Genomic DNA, 21,766 nt, shown 5'->3' on the forward strand with positions numbered 1-21,766 from the left:
AATCGGATAGGTCAGAGGCAACATGTATTCCTAAATGATTTGTTGGCCTATGATTGTACGTGTTACACACTTTTTTGGGAAGAAAGTCTAAGAAGTTATTAAAGATCAAGGCTTCGGGTTTTATATGTTTTATTTTCTTTCCTAAACTTTTTTGAAAAATACAATCAATGCATTGTCTAAGTTGGTCCTATCGGGTTTTAAAAATAACATCACATCATCCACATAGAGTTTAAGTTTTAACATTTTACCTCTAGGGAGAATTATTTTCTTGTTTTTGCGAAGGCTTATTGTTCTGTTAATAAATTTCTAAAATGCACAAATACCTGTGGGTGTCTTGACGCTGATTCAGCGTAGCAGCTTAGAAAGAAAGGAGGACTAGATGTTAAAAAGGCAAGTTTTGAGCAGCTTCCTGAAACTTAGCACGGTGGGAGCTGATCTGATGTTTAAAGGCAAACTGTTCCAAAGTATGGAGGCTTCTTAGGAAAAACAACTACCCCCCTCATTTGAGTTTCTTGAATCTGGGGCTGGAGGCCATCATGGAGCTTTTAGATCATAGGTCCTTGCTAGGTACATACCATGCTAGGCACTGTTTGAGATGACAGGGGCCTGAGGCATGCAGAGCTTCATAGGTAAGGCAAAGAGCCTTGAATTTAACTTGGTTACTCACTGAAAGCCAGTGGAATCCCCTGATAGAAGCAGAGACTTGCTGGAACTTAGGAAGATCAAGAAGAAGTCCGAGAAGAAGCGAAGAAGAAGAGATATGAAACATCAAATTTATTTTTAAGGACCTTTTTCTGAGATGATAAACAAACAGTGAGCAACCCAATCAACCCTTGAGGGCTTGGGTAATTAGATAAAAGGGTAAAAGTGCTCTCAAGGGAATTTGTTTAGGCAGAATTCAGTAAATTGCAAACTTATTTGGTAGGATTAGTTAATGTATCCCATGTGAATTCAAATCATCAGTATTGAATCAGACAAACGATATATATATAACACATGAAACATAAAACATAAACACAAAGGTGTAATGAAAAAGCGTTTTATCAAAATCAATGGTCAAGAAAATAATATACAGGTAAGGTTCATTCAAAATGTTTAGGTTTTGAAGGTATACAGACAAATTAATTGAAACAAAGACTCAACAAAACCTAAATACACCTATCTAAAATCAATATGAAACAAAACAAGATAAAGATGAGGTGAAAGTCGACGTTTCGGTCTCTTAGAAGCTACTTGAGGAGACCATCTTCAGGACAGAAGTCATATATATACTGTATAAAAAGACCAGCGTAATCTGAAAATAAAAATATTTACAGTTACACATCATATTGACTATATACAAATTGATAACACCTTTGTGAACAAACAATTCAATACTAACTCACGACAGAACTATCACAAACATAAAAACATACATATTGCATAGACTGTATTATGCAAATACTATTTCAACCTGTTAGGGCACACCTTAACCTTGTAATTCTATCACATCCTTAGGGCAATTTCCGTTTGTCTAGGGGAATGTGTAGTCAATCATAGAATGACAATGCTTTCTATTTACTGAACAAATCTTCACCATTTTTCCAGTTTTACACACAATTTGACATATGGACTCCACGCATCTACAGAAAGAGCATTATCACAGTTATTATCTTATTGGCATATTACATCCAGCATTGTGACCCACGACCTGTTAGCATATCTACAGGTGACAACATTACTAGGAGGCCAAAGAGTGAATCAATGTGTCAGTCTTGGAAAGGATGTTGATTTACCTCATTCAACTTAGGAACGCTTTCTCTTGGCAAAGTGGCGCCTAGCGCAGAGAGGACGGTCGAAGTAGTAGTACTAGCCTTAAAAATCGCGAGTACTGATAACTTTTGGTGAATGTAATTTTACTAGAAGTAGGCCTCTGATTGGGTGTGGGACCAAAACTTTAATAATTAAAATAAGGTGTGAACATCGTTACTCTTGTTCCTTCAGGAGCGGTACTACTTCGACCGTCCTCTCTGCGCTAGGCGCCTCTTTGCCAAGAGAAAGCGTTCCTAAGTTGAATGAGGTAAATCAACATCCTTTCCAAGACTGACACATTGATTCACTCTTTGGCCTCCTAGTAATGTTGTCACCTGTAGATATGCTAACAGGTCGTGGGTCACAATGCTGGATGTAATATGCCAATAAGATAATAACTGTGATAATGCTCTTTCTGTAGATGCGTGGAGTCCATATGTCAAATTGTGTGTAAAACTGGAAAAATGGTGAAGATTTGTTCAGTAAATAGAAAGCATTGTCATTCTATGATTGACTACACATTCCCCTAGACAAACGGAAATTGCCCTAAGGATGTGATAGAATTACAAGGTTAAGGTGTGCCCTAACAGGTTGAAATAGTATTTGCATAATACAGTCTATGCAATATGTATGTTTTTATGTTTGTGATAGTTCTGTCGTGAGTTAGTATTGAATTGTTTGTTCACAAAGGTGTTATCAATTTGTATATAGTCAATATGATGTGTAACTGTAAATATTTTTATTTTCAGATTACGCTGGTCTTTTTATACAGTATATATATGACTTCTGTCCTGAAGATGGTCTCCTCAAGTAGCTTCTAAGAGACCGAAACGTCGACTTTCACCTCATCTTTATCTTGTTTTGTTTCATATTGATTTTAGATAGGTGTATTTAGGTTTTGTTGAGTCTTTGTTTCAATTAATTTGTCTGTATACCTTCAAAACCTAAACATTTTGAATGAACCTTACCTGTATATTATTTTCTTGACCATTGATTTTGATAAAACGCTTTTTCATTACACCTTTGTGTTTATGTTTTATGTTTCATGTGTTATATATATATCGTTTGTCTGATTCAATACTGATGATTTGAATTCACATGGGATACATTAACTAATCCTACCAAATAAGTTTGCAATTTACTAAATTCTGCCTAAACAAATTCCCTTGAGAGCACTTTTACCCTTTTTCTGAGATGACAATTGTATTTGCCTGGGCGCCTTCATATAAGTAGTTTATTGCCCTCGTTAGCTGTGAAGGGAAGCCAAATGCACAGTCAGTTTTTATCCTTATGGATCAGAGAATCTGCAGTTTTATTTAACCTAATAGCCAATGATTTAGCAGTTATTGTATAATCTACTTCCAGTATTGTCATGAGACAATAAGAGTTTGGGTCCTCAGAGTTTTTTCCTGTTCTAGAAAGCTTACCACTCTTTGTACATGAAAGGTTTTGGATCCCTTTTTAATATATATTTGTTACTCTATTTATTATTTGCTCATCACTTTTGTATATGTTTTACATAATTCTACTGGGTACCCATCATATCCATATACTTTACGGTTAGTCAAATTCTGATTCGCTTCTGATTAAGATTCCTACGCCGACGACACCCAACTGATCCTATCCCTCACCGAAGACCCCCTCACCGCCAAAGCCAACCTTCACAGAGGTATGAAGGCGGTCGCCGACTAGATGAAAGATAGCAGACTGAAGCTGAATTCAGACAAGACGGAGGTCCTCATCCTTGGACCCACCCCATCAGCCCTCGTATTTGGAAAACCACCGCCGGCGGCAGATCCTTCTCCTACCTCGCTGCCAAGACCTGGAACGCTCTCTCTACCAGCCTACGACAGACCCAGGACCTGCTGGCCTTCAGAAGACTACTCAAGACCTGGCTCTTCGATCAGTAGCAGCCCCCCCCCCCCCTTCCCCAGCGCCTTGGGACCCTCACAGGTATGTAGCGCGCTTTACAAATGCATTGATTGATTGATTGATTCTACTACTTCCTTAAAAGGAATCTTCTAATTGAGAGATGGCTTTTGAGGAGGCATAAAGTAGTGCAAAAAGATTTCTAATAGGAGAGGGACTTTCCCGTATTAGAGCATACACATTAGCCAGGGACAATTGTTTCAAGGAAATAGACAGTTTCCCTCATTGTCGTACTTTTTTCAAATGCCACAGCGACGGCGAGGGTAATCCAGTCTCCCACCGCAGCAACGTAGACACGGACCAAGGTAGTTCTGTGCAAAGTATTTTATTTGTTGCAACCCGCCATAACGTTTCACCTCCGCAGAGGCTTGTTCACATGACAATGTGAATCAGGTAAGTTACAGTTTTTAAAGTGACAGTACGTAATTTGGAAGTGCATCACGTGACAGTACCATCTATAGAGGTAAAAGACATACTTTGGAGTTTTGTAATTAACGGATAACACCATGCTTTGCAATATTGTAAATGAGTAGTCCTTAATGCATATTAAATATATATATATATATATATATATATATATATATATATATATATATATATATATATATATATATATATATATATATATATTTGAGCAAAACGTCCTTTGCGGGGGGAGCGTCTCAACGCTGGTGCCGGTGGCGAGGTCAAGACAGCCTCGCAATATCTTGCAACAACAAAATCTTCTTTAGGTTTTTTTCTCCCTTAAAGAGGAGTGCGGTGTCTTTGTAAAGAGGATTTTGTTGTTGCAATATATATATATTTATTTTTATATTGCTATCCTTCTGTGTGGCACTGAATGAAGATGAAAATCCATATTGTAACCATGTCTTAAACGCTTTTCTCTTGCACCTACAAACCTCTTGAAGTTGTATTTCCACACAGAATAGATAATACAACCGCAATTGTTCCATCGCCACATGAACTTCTTAGAAATCATGCAATTATTTCCAATGTTCTCGCAGAGTTATACTGAATTAATGTAAATAATTCTTCTAGTAATTTCCAGGTGGAAAACTGTCTTATTTGTGTATTTACCCCATCCTCATATGGAATATTGGGAATGCCTGTTACCCTAATCACAGTCACCCAACTTTAGGTGGAAAAAATATGTAGATTACTGATGGTGTTGCAGGAAGTGACATTACATGCCAGTTGACCATGGTGATCTCATAGTTAGTGACACAACCTTCAAAACTACTAATACTCCAAGAAGCAATGTATTGAGGAGTATGAAACAAATGATATAAGTGAAATTGATGAAAATATCAAAAATAAACATCAACAACAAAAATAACATCATACATTTTAGTAACTTAGATTCATTGTCCTTAACCGTGCTTGGTCACTTAACCGCATGTGCGCTAGCGGTTTTCCCGCTGCGTTTTTAAAAAAAAGCGTTACATGAAGACCTCAGCTCGTCATGAGCGTACGAGCGTCGTCACTCATGACGAGCTGAGCTCGTCATGAGCGCGGAAGGGGTTAATATTAAGCGTCTATGCCTAGAATTGTTCCCTAGCACTTATTTAACCAAAGTGAATGACACAACTACCTGCAAAGCAAGACAATATGAGTGCTTTTCATAAGAATGACACATTAGAGTATGAGGAAATGTGACCGTATATTTTTTTGATGAATTCCTAAAATGTTCAGCAATTTTGTTATGGTGTTGCTTTCAAGTTAAAGTGCAGTTTTGTAGGTATTTGTTGTAAGATGTTTCAATGGTTAGTGCTGCATACCTTTTGCTTAGCATTCTTTTTCAGCTGGACTAGTTGTCAGAATGCTGTTTGCCATCACCTCACCTCATCTCCTTTCCATATCATCCTGCTTTGCATAGGCTGTTGCCTCCCACTCATGCGTCCCCTGCAGTCATTCCTCATTCTCCATTTTTTTACTGTATATTTTCTCCGTGGGTATACACTCAGCCTTTCCTCTTGTCCTCGGTTTTCATCACTCACCATTCATACTTCCTTGCAGTTATTCTTCCTCCCATTAGCAGTACCTTTCCCCTGCACCCCACCCTGTTATCTTACCTTTTTCGTCATTCCTTCTTCATTGTCTTTCTCCCTTGCCTGAGCCAGCCATTCACAGTTCTGTTTCCCTTCCTGTTCACAATACCTTCATCTATCCTCTTTAGTAAGTCATTATTCTCCCCAATCAGCTCTCGATTTCTAACCACTTTCTACCAATCCTCTCTTCCTCCCTGAAGTGCTTTCCATTTCCCATGATCCATAGTACAACCCTTCTCTTCCCCACATATTCCCCTCCCTTTGACTCCTCCTCTCCACTCACCTTGTGTGCGATCTATCTTCACTGTCCAAAGCACTCAGTAATACTGGAAAAGGTCTCAGATAGACACTCCGTGAGAGGACAGCAGCCCATCATTTGATATGTGAGAAGTTATCCCCTGAAGAACCCTTGGTTATTACATAAGTAAGATTGGAACAATACAAATCCAAAGTGAAGGGGGAGGAGGGCCGTGGGGCGAGGGGGTGGGGTGTGTGTTTGAGTGTGGTTTTTTTTTGGGGGGGGGGGGTTCCTCAAACTCCCTTTCAATTCTAAGATCAAATCTCTAGAAACGGAGGCCATCTTATCAGCTAAGTTGGCTGAACACCAATGGGCATCAATAGTGAAAGATAGCAAATAAATAATACAAAGTTAAGACTAATCAGTGAGAAAAACTATCCTGAAGGACCCCACACTCAAACACTATTCTCTGTACAAGCAGTTTCACTCGCAAGAATACAAGAGTCCTACCCACTTGACACTTTAACTGTTTTCCCTTTGTTTAACACTTTGGTAAGAGACTACTTGAACATTAAGGAAATGACCAAAGAAATATAACCTCCACCCCAAGATAGGGCCTGTTGATGGGGGATAGAAATTGGTAATTGTGTACGTTGTACTTGTTTACAAAATTACTTGAACAGATTGGAATGTGTGATTAAGTAGATAGTAGCCTGCAGTGTTTGACATAATAGAGTATAAGTGACCAGTGGGGGGCTGTGATAAATTGTTATTCTAACTGTTTATCCAAGCTTATCTTTACACATTTACTAATGCAAATATGAAACAGTCATACTTAATGCTGCACCACTTGACCTCGCTCAAGATTTAGTAAGAAATGAGTACATGCTTACACTTACAGGACCTTCATGTTCACGGTTTAGCAACGTATTTATTTATTTATAAAGCGCTAACAATCATCCCGAAGAATATGATGGCGCTGGGTAGCAGGAATTCGTTGTACAGTTATTGGGAGTAGTCAGACTGATAGATATTAGGATCTGGGAAATAGATGGGTTTTAATTTTTTTGCTAAAAAACAGATAATCTGCTGTAAGGCGTAGATCTTGAGCTAGTTCATTCAATTTTTTTTCTGCCAGATATGAGAATGAATGTCCACCTGCCCTCACTTTCTTTATGTGCTTTGCCCTTGCTTGTGCTTGGTAAAGTGACCGTAGGCACCTTGTGGGGGCATAAAATTCAATTTTATTCTGTAAGATTTATTTATTTATTTATTTATTAGTAATATTTCTAAAGCGCGAACCATGGCCCATGGGCGACTCGGCGCAAAAATATCTGTAGTATTTAACCAGAGAGGGGGGAGCTGAATTTAATGATAAAAAAGCCAAGTCTTGAGTTGCTTGCGAAAGAGCCAAAGAGAGGGACTAGTTTTAATCGAGTGGGGCAACGTATTCCATAACTTAGGGGCTGACACCAGGAATCTTCTGTCTCCCCAGGAAACTGTTTTAGTACGGGGAATCACTAGATCAATTAGACTGGAGGAACGTAGTGTTCTGGAGGGACAATAAGGAATCAGATTTTGAACAAGAAAAGCTGGGCCCAGGTTATGCAAGGCTTTGTACACGATATAGAGAGTTTTAAATTTTATTCTGTTTCTGATGGGTAACCAGTGTAACTCTCTGATGGTGTCCGAGGCGGATTGATATTTGGGAATTTTTCCCAAGAGCCTAGCAGCTGAATTTTGTATTATTTGCATTTTAATTAGGACTCCTTCTTGTGCATTTAAGAATAATGCGTTACAGTAGTCCAAGGTGGACAATACAAGGGAAGTAACCAGGGTTTTACCAGCTGTGTCAGGAAGGAAGGGAAGGATTTTTTTCATGAGTCTCAGTTTGTGGAAGGCTGAGGAGGTAATCTGGTTAGCATGTGGATGAAAAGTGAGGCGGTCATCGAAGATGACTCCCAAATTCCTCACCTTGCTAACAGGCTCGGGGGGAGAGCCTAATGACGAGGGACACCAACGGGATGACCACTCCGGAATCAGCTGTCCGAAGATGACTACTTCCGTCTTATCGGAATTTAATTTTAGACAATTGGAAGCCATCCAGCTCTCAATTGCTACCATGCCTAGTTTGAGATCATCAGCCATTTTATGGCCGTTGTTCTTGATGGCCAGGACCAACTGAGTGTCATCTGCATATGAGGTAAGGCTCATCCCATGTGCACGAATGATATTGGCAAGGTCCGACACATAGATGTTAAAAAGTGTCGGACTTAGGGATGAGCCTTGAGGTACTCCACATGGCAGAGACAAGGTGGAAGAGCGAAAGGATCCCATTGTGACCACCTGAGTTCTATCGGCCAGAAAGGAGGCTAGAAGTTTCCTGGCATTATTTTGGACACCCATGTTTTCGACACGGTCGATCAAGACAGCATGATCGACCGTGTCGAAGGCTGCCGATAAGTCAAGCAGTATCAAGACTGCTGTACCCCCGGCATCGCGGATGGATCTAATATCATCCGCGGCTTTAATCAAGGCCGTCTCCGTCCCATGGAATTGGCGGAAGCCAAACTGGGATTCATCAAGTAGATGATGTTGCTCTATGAAGGCCGAGAGCTGTAGATTCAGAGCTTTTTCAGCTATTTTTGCCAGAGCTGGTAAACTAGCAATAGGCCGGTAGCTCTTTGGTTCTTCCATGTCGCGATGTGGCTTCTTTAAGAGTGGTTTAATGAGTGTTTTTTTTAGAATGGCTGGATAAATGCCTGTACTAAACATGGCGTTGCAAATTGAAGTGATAGCAGGAAGAACCACCTCGATAACAGGTAATAAGACTTTGAATGGACAGGGGTCGAGTGCAGAGCCTGATCTAATGGTGGATATAATGTCCGCAATCTGGGAACTAGAGATTTCTGCAAACTGAGAGAGAATGGGTCCGGTATGAGCAGCAGTCGACAGATTAGAAGGGGATTTGGTATTTTTGGCAAAGGCAGAATAGATGTTGTTGACCTTGCTGAAAAAAAAGCTGGCTAGGGCGTCACAGCGAGATTGGGAGGGAGGTGGAATCAGATTAGGAGAGTGACCTGCTAGCTGCTTAGTGGTTTCGTACAAAGCCTTGTTGGAATTTTTTGCCATGTCAATTCTGTCACTAAAGTATTTTTTCTTGGCCTCGTCAATCATAGTTTTATATTTAACCACTGTTTCTTTATACTTAGTTTTGGTCTCTGCTGAATAGTCTTTTCGCCAATGTCTCTCTTTGTTCCTACACTGTTGTTTTTGTATTCTTAGGGCCTCCGAGTACCAAGGGGCCGACGGGGCAGATCTATTACGGGACCGTTGTTTAGTCGGGACCAGAGAGGTGGCCGCTGAGCCCACCCACTCATAAAATTGAGTAGTGGCTGTATTAGGATCGGTTGATAGAGAGGGGGTAGAGTTAGTTAAAAGTGTTTCTAGGCTGGAGAAATCAATGTCATTCCACACCAGGAAAGACTGGCGGGGATTAGAGGGTAATGTGGAGGCACCAGTGTCATGAGTAGTCAGTGAGGCCAATATAACATGGTGGTCTGACCAGGTGACGGGAAGAATTTGAGAGATTCTTGGTCCACTGTCGTGTAGTGCCTTATGTGCGTGACTAAGTAGCTTAAACACTGCCCTCTGTCGCATGGGTAGCCAGTGAAGTTGTTTCATGCACAAGGATGCTGAGCTCAGTCTGCCTTTATTGCATACCAGTTTTGCTGCAGCGTTTTGTAGTACTTGTAGGCGTAAAAAGAGGTAATCTGCCATGCCTACGAACAGGGCATTGCCATAATCTAGCTTGCTAATGAGCAGGGCCTGTGTGACTGTGAGTCTCCTTAGCATTTTCAGAGTTGCAAAGCCCCTGCCACATAGAGCCCACACATGGTCCTTCATGGTAAGGGTATTGTCGATGAGGATGCCTATGTGTTTAACACATTGCCTAGGTGAAAGTTGCAGTGTTCTGTAAAACAGGCCCCGTTATGATTAGCGATAAATAGTGTGATAGTTAAGTCTAGAAATATGTGAAAGTCATGGGTTAATGGGTGTACTTGTGAAGAAGATACTCAACTGACTTTCAAGTAATTCAGAATAATCCATGTTGCTATGTTCACATATTGACGAGGACATGCCACATTCTGTTGCTACCCAGTAACTCTTAGCCCCTGTTGCTGCCTAGATACAAGCAAAATACCTGGAGTATTATTTAGCTGTGTCCTCAGCATACAGGCTGATCTGTAGCTTAGCCTGGTCATCTGCTCATCCCCTCCAGCAATTATAAGTCTGATCTCACTATATAGCACTATAATGCCCTTAATGCAGTGACACTACAGAAGTTTAGCATGGGTACCTGATGGTACAAAACGGTTCCCTACGACATAAAATATGTATTTATTTCTATTACATAAATAATGCTACTACTTCCATGGTGCTATTTGTACAGCCTTTTCTTCTCCCTTCTCAACTGCTAGTCTAGTAGACCCCAACGAAAGAAGACCATGGCCTTCTGATATAGAGATATTTTTCCTTGCCCTTTTAAGTCATAAGGAAGTAATATGAATTTACCAGTGCAACTCAGTGCATAACATTGTGCAGTGCCTGAAAATGACTATTGTAAACTGTTTGTCTTCCTTAGGTTGACTATTGCTTTTTTTGCCATCTCTGGCTTGGATATGTTGGACGCTTTGAAGGCGGTGAACAGCGCCGAGATTATTGAGTGGATTTATTCTCTTCAGGTTCTCCCCACAGAAGACAGTGAGTGTGCATTTTTTCACTTCACAATTCAATATTTCATTGCTGTTTCTTGTTTTTGAAGTGCTGTAGCATTCTTTCTCCTCATCTCATTTTCATTTATGCAGATGTTCCTGGTTGTTTCGTTAAGTTTTGTACGAGAATGAATAGTTTGTACTGTTATATATTTTTTGGTTTATGTTGATTTAGAAAGAGAGTTTTGCCTGAAGCTTGAAAGAATCCCTTATTACGGTCAAGCCTACGTGAGCAGCCAGCGCATGTGCTCTGGTTTGCGAAATGCTGTTGTATTTAGCAAGGGGCTTGCATCCCCCCTATTGAATACACGTCGCCCCTTTGTCACTCTTCTTTACTGCCTCCCACTTGGCCAATACGTGCTTTGGCGTTACTTCCGGTTTCGTCTGGGGCGCATGACCCAACCACAGATGTATTAGTTTTAATTAGTGTTATTCCGCTAATCCCGCTCTGATTCAGGTACTGTTTGCTCGTCTTTATTTATCCCCCTCCTCACCCGCCAGTTATCCGCGTTTCCTTCAGTTATTAGTGTTTCTTTATGTTGCTCGTGTTTCTTCATCATTTTATATAGAGAGCTGCCTTCTTGTCCCAGCCAAGGCTTCGTTCGCAGTAGGAATGATGATGAACCATTTCATGGCTAATTATAGATAACAAAATAATCTATGTTTACAATTAAGGCATAATACATTAATGCATTCTACTGCAGTTTTTAAATGAAAATAAATGGATATAGATCATTATCGTATTCAAACTGGTACAATACTTTACAACTATCAAGCAACTATCAAGCAACTCCAGAGCGAATACAGGTTGAGAACTGGACTAAACACTATATACAGTATGCCCACTAGGTGGCAGCAGCGTCCCAGATGTAGCATCCGAGCGTCACAAGCTGAGAGTTTCACATATATGCAGGTCTAAGTGGAAAATAGAACATGGTTATTTCTGCAGAAGCAAGCTCTTCAAAACAGTAAATCTGTAAGGAACATGTATACACTGCTTACTTCTATATACACCTTTTCAAATGATACAATGCTTGTAGTGTCCTGTAATGCGTTTTGGTACACTGAGGTACTCTTGAACTCTTGAGTTAGGTCCTAGAATAAAACTAGTTTGTGGTGGGCCACATCTTCTCGCCAGTCAAAGAATTCGAAATCTCAGTGTCTCTGCTTCTTAAATATAGAGAATTGAAATGAATTTCTTTTTTCGGTGGACGGGAAACAACCAGAATAAATACGTAGTCATTAGAAGAACTTCTTTTATACATTTTTCTACAACACTGTACTCTGCACTACTGCACTCTATGCCACTCTACTCTGCACTCTATGCCACTCTGCACTCTATGCCATTGCACTCTACAGCATTCCACTCAATGCCACTCCACTCTATGCCACTCCACTCTATGCCACTGCACGCTGTCACTCTACTATGCACCACTCTGCGCCATTGCACTCTGCACAACTGCACTCTATGTGACTCTACTCTGCCCCACTTCACTTTGCACCACTGCACTCTACTATGCACTACTCCAAACCTACGCCACTGCATTTTACAACCCTGCATTGTACACCACTGAAGTATATGGAGCTGCACTCTAAGTACACACAGGTGTGGCCCGTGCAGGTAAGAGGGCTGTGGCCTGGTTGGGGTGGACAGACGACCACAAGGGAATATTAAATAAATAATTAATTTTCCCTCGTTGTCAGTCAAAATACCCCCACACCCGGCCCCAGCGCTCTTACCTGCACGGGCCGCTGCTGCGTATACATTTTTCTACTGCACTCTACTCTGCAACAGTGCACTCTCCTCCACTGAATTCTACACCACTCTACTCTGCATACTGCACTTTACACCACTGCAATCTGCAGCACTTCCCTCAATGCCACTCCGCGTCACTGTACTCTTTTCTGAACCACGCCCGGCCACTCTACGCCACTCCACTCTTCGACAATTTACTCTGCAACGCTGCACTCTGTATCACTAAACTCCACACCACTCTGCACTATTGCATTCTTTGCCAGTGCACTCTGCGCGACTCTACTCTGCATCACTCCACTCTACACGCGTTCACTCTGTAGCATTCTACGCTACACCACTGCATTGTATGCCACTGCACTCTAAGGCACTATAACACAATACGTGTATTCGTAAAGTGCACATTCACCCCTAACGGGGTATCTTGGTGCTGAATAACAGATGTTTATTGTTCCCCAACTCAATGGTACTCATTTTATCGACCTCAGATGGATGAAAGGCTGAGTGGACCCGCCGGGATTTGAACCTGTGACCACGAGGTCGAACACAGGCTCCTGCAGTGGATGCATTAGTCCACTGAGCCACCAGACTTGACTATACTCTACTCTGTCACTCTACTCTATGACCCTGTATGACACTGCACTCAACTCTACGCCACTGCACTCTATGACACTCTACTCTGCAACAATGCACTCTGTCACTCTACACCACTCTGCACTATTGCATTCTTTGCCAATGCACTCTACAGCACTCTACTCTGCATCACTCCACTCTACACTACTTCACTTTGCAGCATGCCACTCTACGCCACTGCATTGTATGCCACTGCACTCTGTGGCACTATACTCGACATCAGTCCACTCTATGCCACGCGACCAACTGTATGCCACTTCAATACACGGTACCTTGCTCGTCCACTGTATTCCACGCCATTCCACCCTACGACACTCCACGACACACTCCTCTACGGCACTTACTTGTAGCCATGCTGAACAGCAGCCACGCTGGTGTACAATATTGCTAAAACACATTGACCAAGCCAATAGCTCTTGCATAGACACAACCTATTTGCTTTACCAATGCTTGTTAGAAATTATGCCTATATTGCCTCTTAGTAAATCATGTCCACCTTCTTGTCTATAGTAATAAAAACATTACACATATGAATTGATCAGCAGGGACAAGATGTCTCGGTGAGTCAAGCTTCTGTACACTATGAATCGCTCAAAGGCCATCTCATCCCTTCCTTTCTTCTGAGCTCGATACATTTTTTACCATTCAATTGGTTAATAAACACACCTGTTATTTTTTTATATGAAATAACTGATCTGCTGTAGCAATTATGACAAGCAAAACAGCATCTTAAATCTGCTTCAATTTTGGAACAACAAAGGTGGTTTTGTTTCTATTATTAAAATTATTTTAATTCGTCTGTAGTCTGTTAACAAAAAAACCTTCTTAAGAAGTATGATTTGAATGATTTTCTAAAATATGGAGGAGCTATGTGTAATTTGTGAAGCACATTAATCAGACATTCTCTGTGCACTAGGACTACTGTTAACTATTCTTTGGCAGACTAACAAAAAATGTGTGTATGTTTTCAAGTACTTGACAGTCATGCATGATCATCGAGAGATCAGTAGATGCAATAATGGATTACAATTAAAATATTGACAGCAGTACGTTTTATCTATTTTTCCCTCAAAATTAAAAAGGAATGTAGATAACGTTATACCACCTTTGTTATCTTCCCATCAAAATGTTAAGGAGTATTTGGAAAGTAAATACAACCAACAGTGGAACATGCTTTCAAAGATAAAGAACTCGCATGCATAAACACTAAACCGGAAAGGAGTGATTTGCATTAATCATAACTGGTAGCAGCTCACATAAAACTTCCTGAAGGAGGGGTAAATAGCAATTAGCAAGTTCAGTACTCACCCTTATACCAAATTACCTACGACCAAGTCCATTGAGAAGTTTAACTTCAACTAGTGCAATCGGATATTCACAAAATGGTTAATACATTGCCTTCACCCTTGTGACGTTGTCAGCAGCTCCACTAATATAAATAATCCACTGAATAAGCACTACCTTTCCATATTTCAAAATGTTTGTGTGTCGTTTAGCCAGCCTATAAAAAAAGAGTTCCCAGGTTCCTGATTTATTCATAGAAAACATGTTCTTTCTGGGTTTCAGTTTCCCGTTCTGTAGACTTGTCCTTCCCTCTTCCCCCAATACACATGTGTCTCAGCATCTTCTCCCAGAGGTATACAAAAGATATATCTAATTAATTGTTCCTTCATGTAGACAGTAGCGGTCGGTGGTGGGAGGAGCTGCCGGGCGGTGACGTGGGGAGGGGCAGGGTGGGGGGGGGGGGGTAGTAATCTATGGATTACGGAGAATTACAGGTAAGTAAATACATTTTAAAAAACTAATTTTGTTGCATGCACTGCATCGCGTTTGGGGATGCAGTGCTCGCAACGAAATTCGTTTTATTTATTTATATGTTTACTTACCTGTAACCCTCCGTAATCCATAGATTATTACCCCCACCACCCTGCCCCTCCCTCTCCCCACGTCACCCCAGCACCGACCGCTACTGCATGTAGAGCATGGTTAGTTCCCAACATGCATCTGTAGGACATCACCACCGCTATGCTTGCCAAGCACCAGGTGTGCTCTTAGGGCGACCCTACCAGACAGCACAGCAGTCTAGTTGATAAAGACCTGTTCTCCATTTACCAAGAACTCACAGTGGGATTAAAGCTAACCCATCGATTACCATAGGCTGGCTTTATTGCCTTTCTCATTTGATGGCTGGTCTTGTGAAGAAATAGGCTGTATTATGCGGTGCGGTTGTGTGACCTCACTATATAAAACACTTACCAACCCATTAGGACTAATAGGTTCCATTTGTCAAACCTTGAGCCCAACCCTGGGTAGCTGTGGCTCCGAGCATCAAGGTTTACACAAAGGAACACGTGTAAAGCTTTCAAACAAAACTTTTGTTTTAACTCCCCTATTTTAAACTCCAGTTGGCATTTCTTAGCACGAACATAGTATTAGGGATAATGTAATTATGCTATTAAAAACTTTATCTTGATTGACAAGCTGTTGTGATGTAATGTAAATATTCTGTTGAAACCTCGTTGTATGTATTTTTGCTGAGGTAATGCGGGTTCCAATTGAGTTTCATGAGTTCCCCTGTCACTTTATTACATCAGAAACCTCCTAGGTGGCCTTTCAGCTGTCCCCAGCTTTGGGTCATGATCCAAAGTTAACCTTTTGTGCTATCAGTAATGGTGGATGAACTGTTTGTAGTGATGATGTTTACAACGGTTTGGTTTGTGTGGTAAAATTACTTAATAGATATTTAATCATAAAGTGCCTTGAAAGAAAGTATAGAAGGAGGTCCTGATTGTTTATGGAACCCTTACGTTCACTAATTCACATCATTTCCCCCTCAATTCCCCATTGCGTAACCGTGTTTTAGTTTCTTATTGAAATACATTGTTGCAACTTCCAATCCATATGGATATCAGTTAGAGCTGCATACTAAATAATACTTGTTAGCCAAATGCATTCCAATTGGTTTTCCTATAGCAATATTACCCTTGGCGAAGTATTGAACTTTAAAAAAAAGTTTTCATTGCCATTAACATAGCATCACGCTGCTTGTGCTGAACACTAGACGGCATCCTTAGGATGGCTTTAACCAAGGTTGGTAACGTACAGTTGCTATTTTTTCAACGAGTCAGAATAGACATTGCGGTATTCACATCCACGGTAAGTCACCCAAAAGGGTTTTGCTGCAAAATAAAAACCTTTAAATGTTTTTTCCACTGAGTCTTACGGTAACAAGCCTTAAGACAACCGGAAGAACTATGAGGTCAGGCACATGAGACACAGCAAATATCACACAGGGTAGCACCAGACACAGAAATGCACTACACAAATATACAGCGAGGACATTTGAGGCCGTAATGGTCCATTTTATAAGAGGGAGCAAGTGATTCATAGAGCAAGCCAAGGTTCTGGCATGGAACTACGAGCCAAAGCAACAAGCCATTGAAAGATTCGGTAAACGACTTTTAAATGAAACGTCATGTCTTCAACGAATAATCCTCAAGTGCATAAGACTAAGTGATCGTACTGCTGACGTTTATTGAAAGTACTAATTTTAAACTTGGAACAAAATTCAAGAATACCCCTATGAACCCCTTCAAGACTTCACACAGGACGAAATGTATATAAATGTCATGCTCACTGCATATACGGCCAATATTGTTATTAAATGTGAAGGAAGATTATATTCTGTTAAATAATGAACACAGGAGGTTTTTGTGTATTAGAGATTCTGAGCTTAATTACGTTAATGTGGTCTCAGATTTATCGATAATGGAAAATTAAACTACCTGAAATAAAGTGATTTATATCAACTCATACAATCTGGTCAAGTAGGGAAGCTGGGATTTGAACCCAGGTTTCCTTGTTACACATTGTGTAGTTCAGCCCCTGGAGGATTATGTCCTCTATTCTATCTAACACCAAAGGCCAAGGTGTTGTATTCAGGGCCAGATGTACGGCCAATTCATTTTGTGAGTCTCAATTAGAGACTTGTAAAATTAAATAAAAGGGATACCCTTGGCATGCCCCTTCGTCATAGCGACTCGCAACCTTATTTTGCGAGGCAGTAATAGGTTACTGACTCGTAACATAGAGTAAGTACATGACCGAAGCTGTTTTAGCTGTGGCAAACTCTCCGATTCTCCATTTGCGACTGCTAAAAATGGTCGTACATCTGGCCCTCAGTTCTTTCGCAAATTGGTGTGCCTAGTTAAAAAAATATACAACACACAAACCAAAAAGTTAAGTGTGACAGAAAGCAGAAGTTCCATTTTAGGTCTCGCTTAGGCAGCACATGTGCTGCCTCTCAAGAGATGCTGTATCTGGTGTATGGCCATTTAGCACGCCCATCGTTTTCGATTGGTTCCTTCATGTGCTTTTGAAAATCCTTTCTTTTCATTGGTCAATAGCTTACATTTGCCCCTCCTTTTTCTCTTCTGAGCACGTCCGCAAGACTGCCCCTGTTACATGCATTAGTTTACGATCGGCTGTATACTGTTGCACACTACTTTTTCTTTTTTTTCTCACCTTCGTATGTTAATTTCCTGCTCATATTTCCTGCTCCTAGTTTTAATTGTTATTTGTTTAGAACTATGTGGCTCCGGTCGATGTTGCTATTGGTGCGTCAAAGATATAAACCATGCATTTGACTTGTTTTGTATTTAACAAAGCATATTTCTTTGAGGGAACAAGCCCCTTTTTTTGTGTTTTATAGCGCAAACTCGACCCTCAAAGAGGCAAACAATGCATTAGCCTTGTTTTGTATTTAACAAAGCAAATTTCTTTCAGGGGAACGAGTCCCTTTTTTTCTTTACAGTTTTATTGCATGAACTCAACCCGAAGGGGTCAGAAACAGTTGACTATAGATGTAAAATCAAGCTCTAGCTCCAGTTAAAGAGCTTTTTAAAGCAATCACTCACATTGAAATCAGCTCATATGTGTTTTCTAATATTGATTATGAACCCTATGCCTGATTGCCAAATTAAAGTTCTTACTCTCTTGGCTATGACGAAATGCAAGTATCCCCTTGTAACACGTTGATATGTGGGAGTGGCTTAGAAATCGGCACTTCTCAAGATGGCTGGCTCGTAGGTGGCCGTGGAATGTTTTTAACTCTTTCCATGCTGATGACGGAACCGCTCTGTCATCAGCCGCGGTGGCGCTGTGCTGATGACGGAGCGGTTCTGTCATGGCCCGCTCGCCGCGCCTGCGCGGCGCGGATTCCGCTCCTGCGCAGGGCGTTCCATTGAGCGGGCGGGGCCATGACGGAACCGCTCCGTCATGAGCACAGCTCAACCGCGGCTGGTGACGGAGCGGTTCCGTCACCAGCATGGGCCCGCCGCACGACCCCCCGCCCCCTTAGCGCTGCGGCGGAATAGCCGCCGCAGCGATGTGGTTAATAGACATTTGAAAGGTGTCGGCCATCTTCAATTTTAAAACAGTGGTTTTTATTATGAATTAATTTCAATCTACTGTCTTTTGAAAAATATGTGGTGACACATAGTAACAAGTGGTGGAAAGGTAACATATTTGTATCAGACTTCCTATCCTAACTTTACTTAGTTCCGCACCACGGTGGCAGACTCGAAGCAGTGTACCGATGGCAGACTTCTATGTCTATAGCCCTTCACACTGCCGGTTTCTATTCTTCCTCTGGATTCCTGGCTCCTCGGAGGCCGGGTGTACCGTGCTGCCTTTCACCAGCCTCTGCATGTTCTACAATGTCCTCGGCTCGCTGTCCTGCATTCCTCCTAGTCTTCGTTGTGTCCTAAGCTCTGTCATAAAGCCTCTGGTTGTGTATGTCCTGGGCGAGCCAGGTGCCGGTAAAGGGCACCCAGCGCGAGAAGATTAGGTGAGTCTGAGAGAAGACAAGGTACATTTTCTTCCCCATCCTAGCACAGCTCTATGATCTGGCACCCAATACTGCAGCACAGATGTCTAAATAGGCACATCTCCGAGCCGAGTGCCTCTTTCCGACCTACTAACCGCTGAATCTGCTACATCAGGCAGGCCTTTCATTTAAAGGCATCATTATTGGGACTAAAGCATCCATATCCAGCGCCTCTTTTTTTTTTTTCTTTCTCCTTTCCCTAAATGTGAAGACCAAGAACGCCATCTTTTCAACAAGGCACTTATCTTCCATCCCTGCCAGTCACATATTATTTCAGGGACCCCCCTGCCTTACAGAGAGACTCCACGATTACCATCACCTTTATTCTGAGGTTTCTCCTGAACCGCTGAATGCATGTTTTCACAACATACTCCGCCCTCCTTCAGTTTGTAGTGTGTAACCTCGTGGTCATCGGCATCCTTTGATTGTTGCTTTTTTTTAAAAAAAAAAGCTCTTTTTATCAGAATGTCATCCTTATACCGCGCCTTGAGACCCTCACGGATGAGTAGTCGCGCTTTACAAACCCTGATTGATTGATTGATTATGATTGATTGATTATAACTAGGCATTCCTGTTTTCAGTTTCTATTTTGGGTAAATTCTGGTGGTGTTTTGTCAGTGTTTTCCAGTGATTTCAATACCTGGAAAAAACAGTGCTTTTCAGTGATATCTAATTTTCGCGCCATAAAAAACAACTGAAACTGTGTTTTTCCGGTGTTTATGAAACGCTTTGCTTTTATTATTGCTGGCTTTCTTCATTGATGCATGGCATATAGACAGTGCATGTACGTGTATATGAAGTCCAAATACATTTTCACAAGTCAAATTTATTGTAGTACACCATACAATATTTCTTCAGAGATTCTTTAGTCATTCGTGCTCTCTCTTTCCTTCCCATGTACACTTTTATTTGTGAAAATGCCCTCTCAACATTGGCACTTGAGACTGGCAACGCCAAAACAGCCAGTACACAACTTGCCAACTCTGGCCACTGACGTAGCTTCCCATGCCAGTACTGGTGCACCTCAAGGTTGACATTCTCTGGGACAGGTTCTGCAACATACGCGTTGAACTGGCTGCACATGCCCTCAGAGGTATTAAAGCGGTCAAAAATGAAGCTGTACTTTGAAAAGTCCGGAGAAAATTCTCCTTTACGGAATGGATCTAACACTTGTGCAGCGTACCAAAGTGAGGCTTCATTGACTTTAAACGCCATGGTTGGTGAAGGGACATTTCTATGCATCATAGCTAGCCATTTCTCATGCATGGTAAAATAAAATTTCCTGAATTGGTCTTCAACACTTCTTTGCTTCCCAAGTGGCAAGCATTCTAACAGGGAACATGTTGCCGTGCCAAAGTCACTAAAAGTGTCGTCTAGCCTACTCTCGAGGAGATGTTTGACATCAACACCAATTATACTGAACACTTGGTAGACAAGGGTGTTTTCTGACTCTAGTTTTTTTATTATGTCCACTACAGCAGTCATGTTTTCCTGTAAAAATCTAAGGATGCAGTACAGTGTACTTTTTCTTGACATCACTATCAATATGCACCCGAAGATCCTCACATTTCTTGCCTTTTGCATCATCACTAAGCAAAAATTCAGTAAGGGGTCGCCACATAGATAATATTGCATTCACGGCCTCTAGTACTGAGAACCACCTACTAAATGACACAGTTGGGATGACTCTTTCTTTGCTGCCACACAAAACACAAAATGAGAAATATTTGCGTTTGAGTTCCCGCGCATAACGAAACAGTGCGCCTGAATGTACTACAAAATCAATAGCATTCTTCATCAGCTCAGAAGATTGTAATGCTGCTTTCAGCATACCATCTAGCAAGTGGCAAGGATCTCTCACAGGGAAACACTTCAGCTCAGGTATTGCTTTTGACAGGTCATCACATAACTTTTTCATATACGTAGCTGAATCGCTGCAAATACAAACAATATCTCCCCAATCTTTGCTAAACTTGGTAAGAACTCTCTGCAGCAGCATTCCAAGTGACACTGCATTGCATGTTTCCAGTACATCCAGATCTGCCATGATGGTACGTCTGTGCCATCCATTTTTTGCATCACAAAATGTGATTAGCACTGCCACTGCTGGGTCGCCACGCATCTCTGGGGTTTCATCAATGGTAACAGAGATCTTAACATCACCTTGCAGTAACTCGGAAATATGTTCAATATCTGCAAGGAACACCTCTGGTAGGTATTTCTCATACATTTGTGTTGGTTTTGGTAATGTTTTGAATGCTGGTGCACGCTTGCGGAATAGATTCCCAATCGGTCCATCAGCTTGGTGTAAGCTGGTTCCAGATTGCACTAGGGCACGTACAAATTCATGTGCCACATCCTTTTCTTCCTCACGTTTTCTTTTGAAGCGGGTCATTGTCTCAGCAAGAGACATCTGGCAAAGGCTGTCGCTATTAGGTGGCTCTTTCAATTTCAAGTGGGTCTTGGTGACAAGATGTTCAGCAATTCGGCTTGCAGTTTTCCCACTTACTATTGGGACAGTCACTCTGCAAAACCTGCAAATTAACATCTTTTGCCCACGCACTTCTTCAACCATGAAATCTTTGTTTTCCAGCACATAATCTTCTGCCGTCTTTATTCTGCGGGGCATTCTGTTCTGCGCAAAGTAGATCATAAAAAAGACACTTAGAAACCGGTTGTGTACTGTTGAGAAAATGATGCCACTGAACAGGC

The 21,766-nt window shown here is 41.4% G+C and overlaps 1 protein-coding gene and 1 pseudogene across 2 annotated transcripts in view; one reads left to right on the forward strand and one right to left on the reverse strand.

The window, feature by feature from the left end:
• Window positions 1-21,766, forward strand: part of PGGT1B (protein geranylgeranyltransferase type I subunit beta) — a 315,684-nt gene that overhangs the window by 79,221 nt on the left and 214,697 nt on the right. For both annotated transcript variants that reach the window (XM_078675523.1, XM_078675524.1), the window contains exon 3: window positions 10,652-10,770. In XM_078675523.1, coding sequence (XP_078531649.1) covers window positions 10,652-10,770 — 119 coding nt within the window. The remainder of the gene's footprint in view (window positions 1-10,651; window positions 10,771-21,766) is intronic.
• On the reverse strand, window positions 19,868-21,683 carry LOC144819508 (uncharacterized; annotated as a pseudogene).

This window comes from Lissotriton helveticus, chromosome 2_1, assembly GCF_964261635.1.
Source record: "Lissotriton helveticus chromosome 2_1, aLisHel1.1, whole genome shotgun sequence".
In the NCBI taxonomy this organism is placed as follows: Eukaryota; Metazoa; Chordata; class Amphibia; order Caudata; family Salamandridae; genus Lissotriton; species Lissotriton helveticus.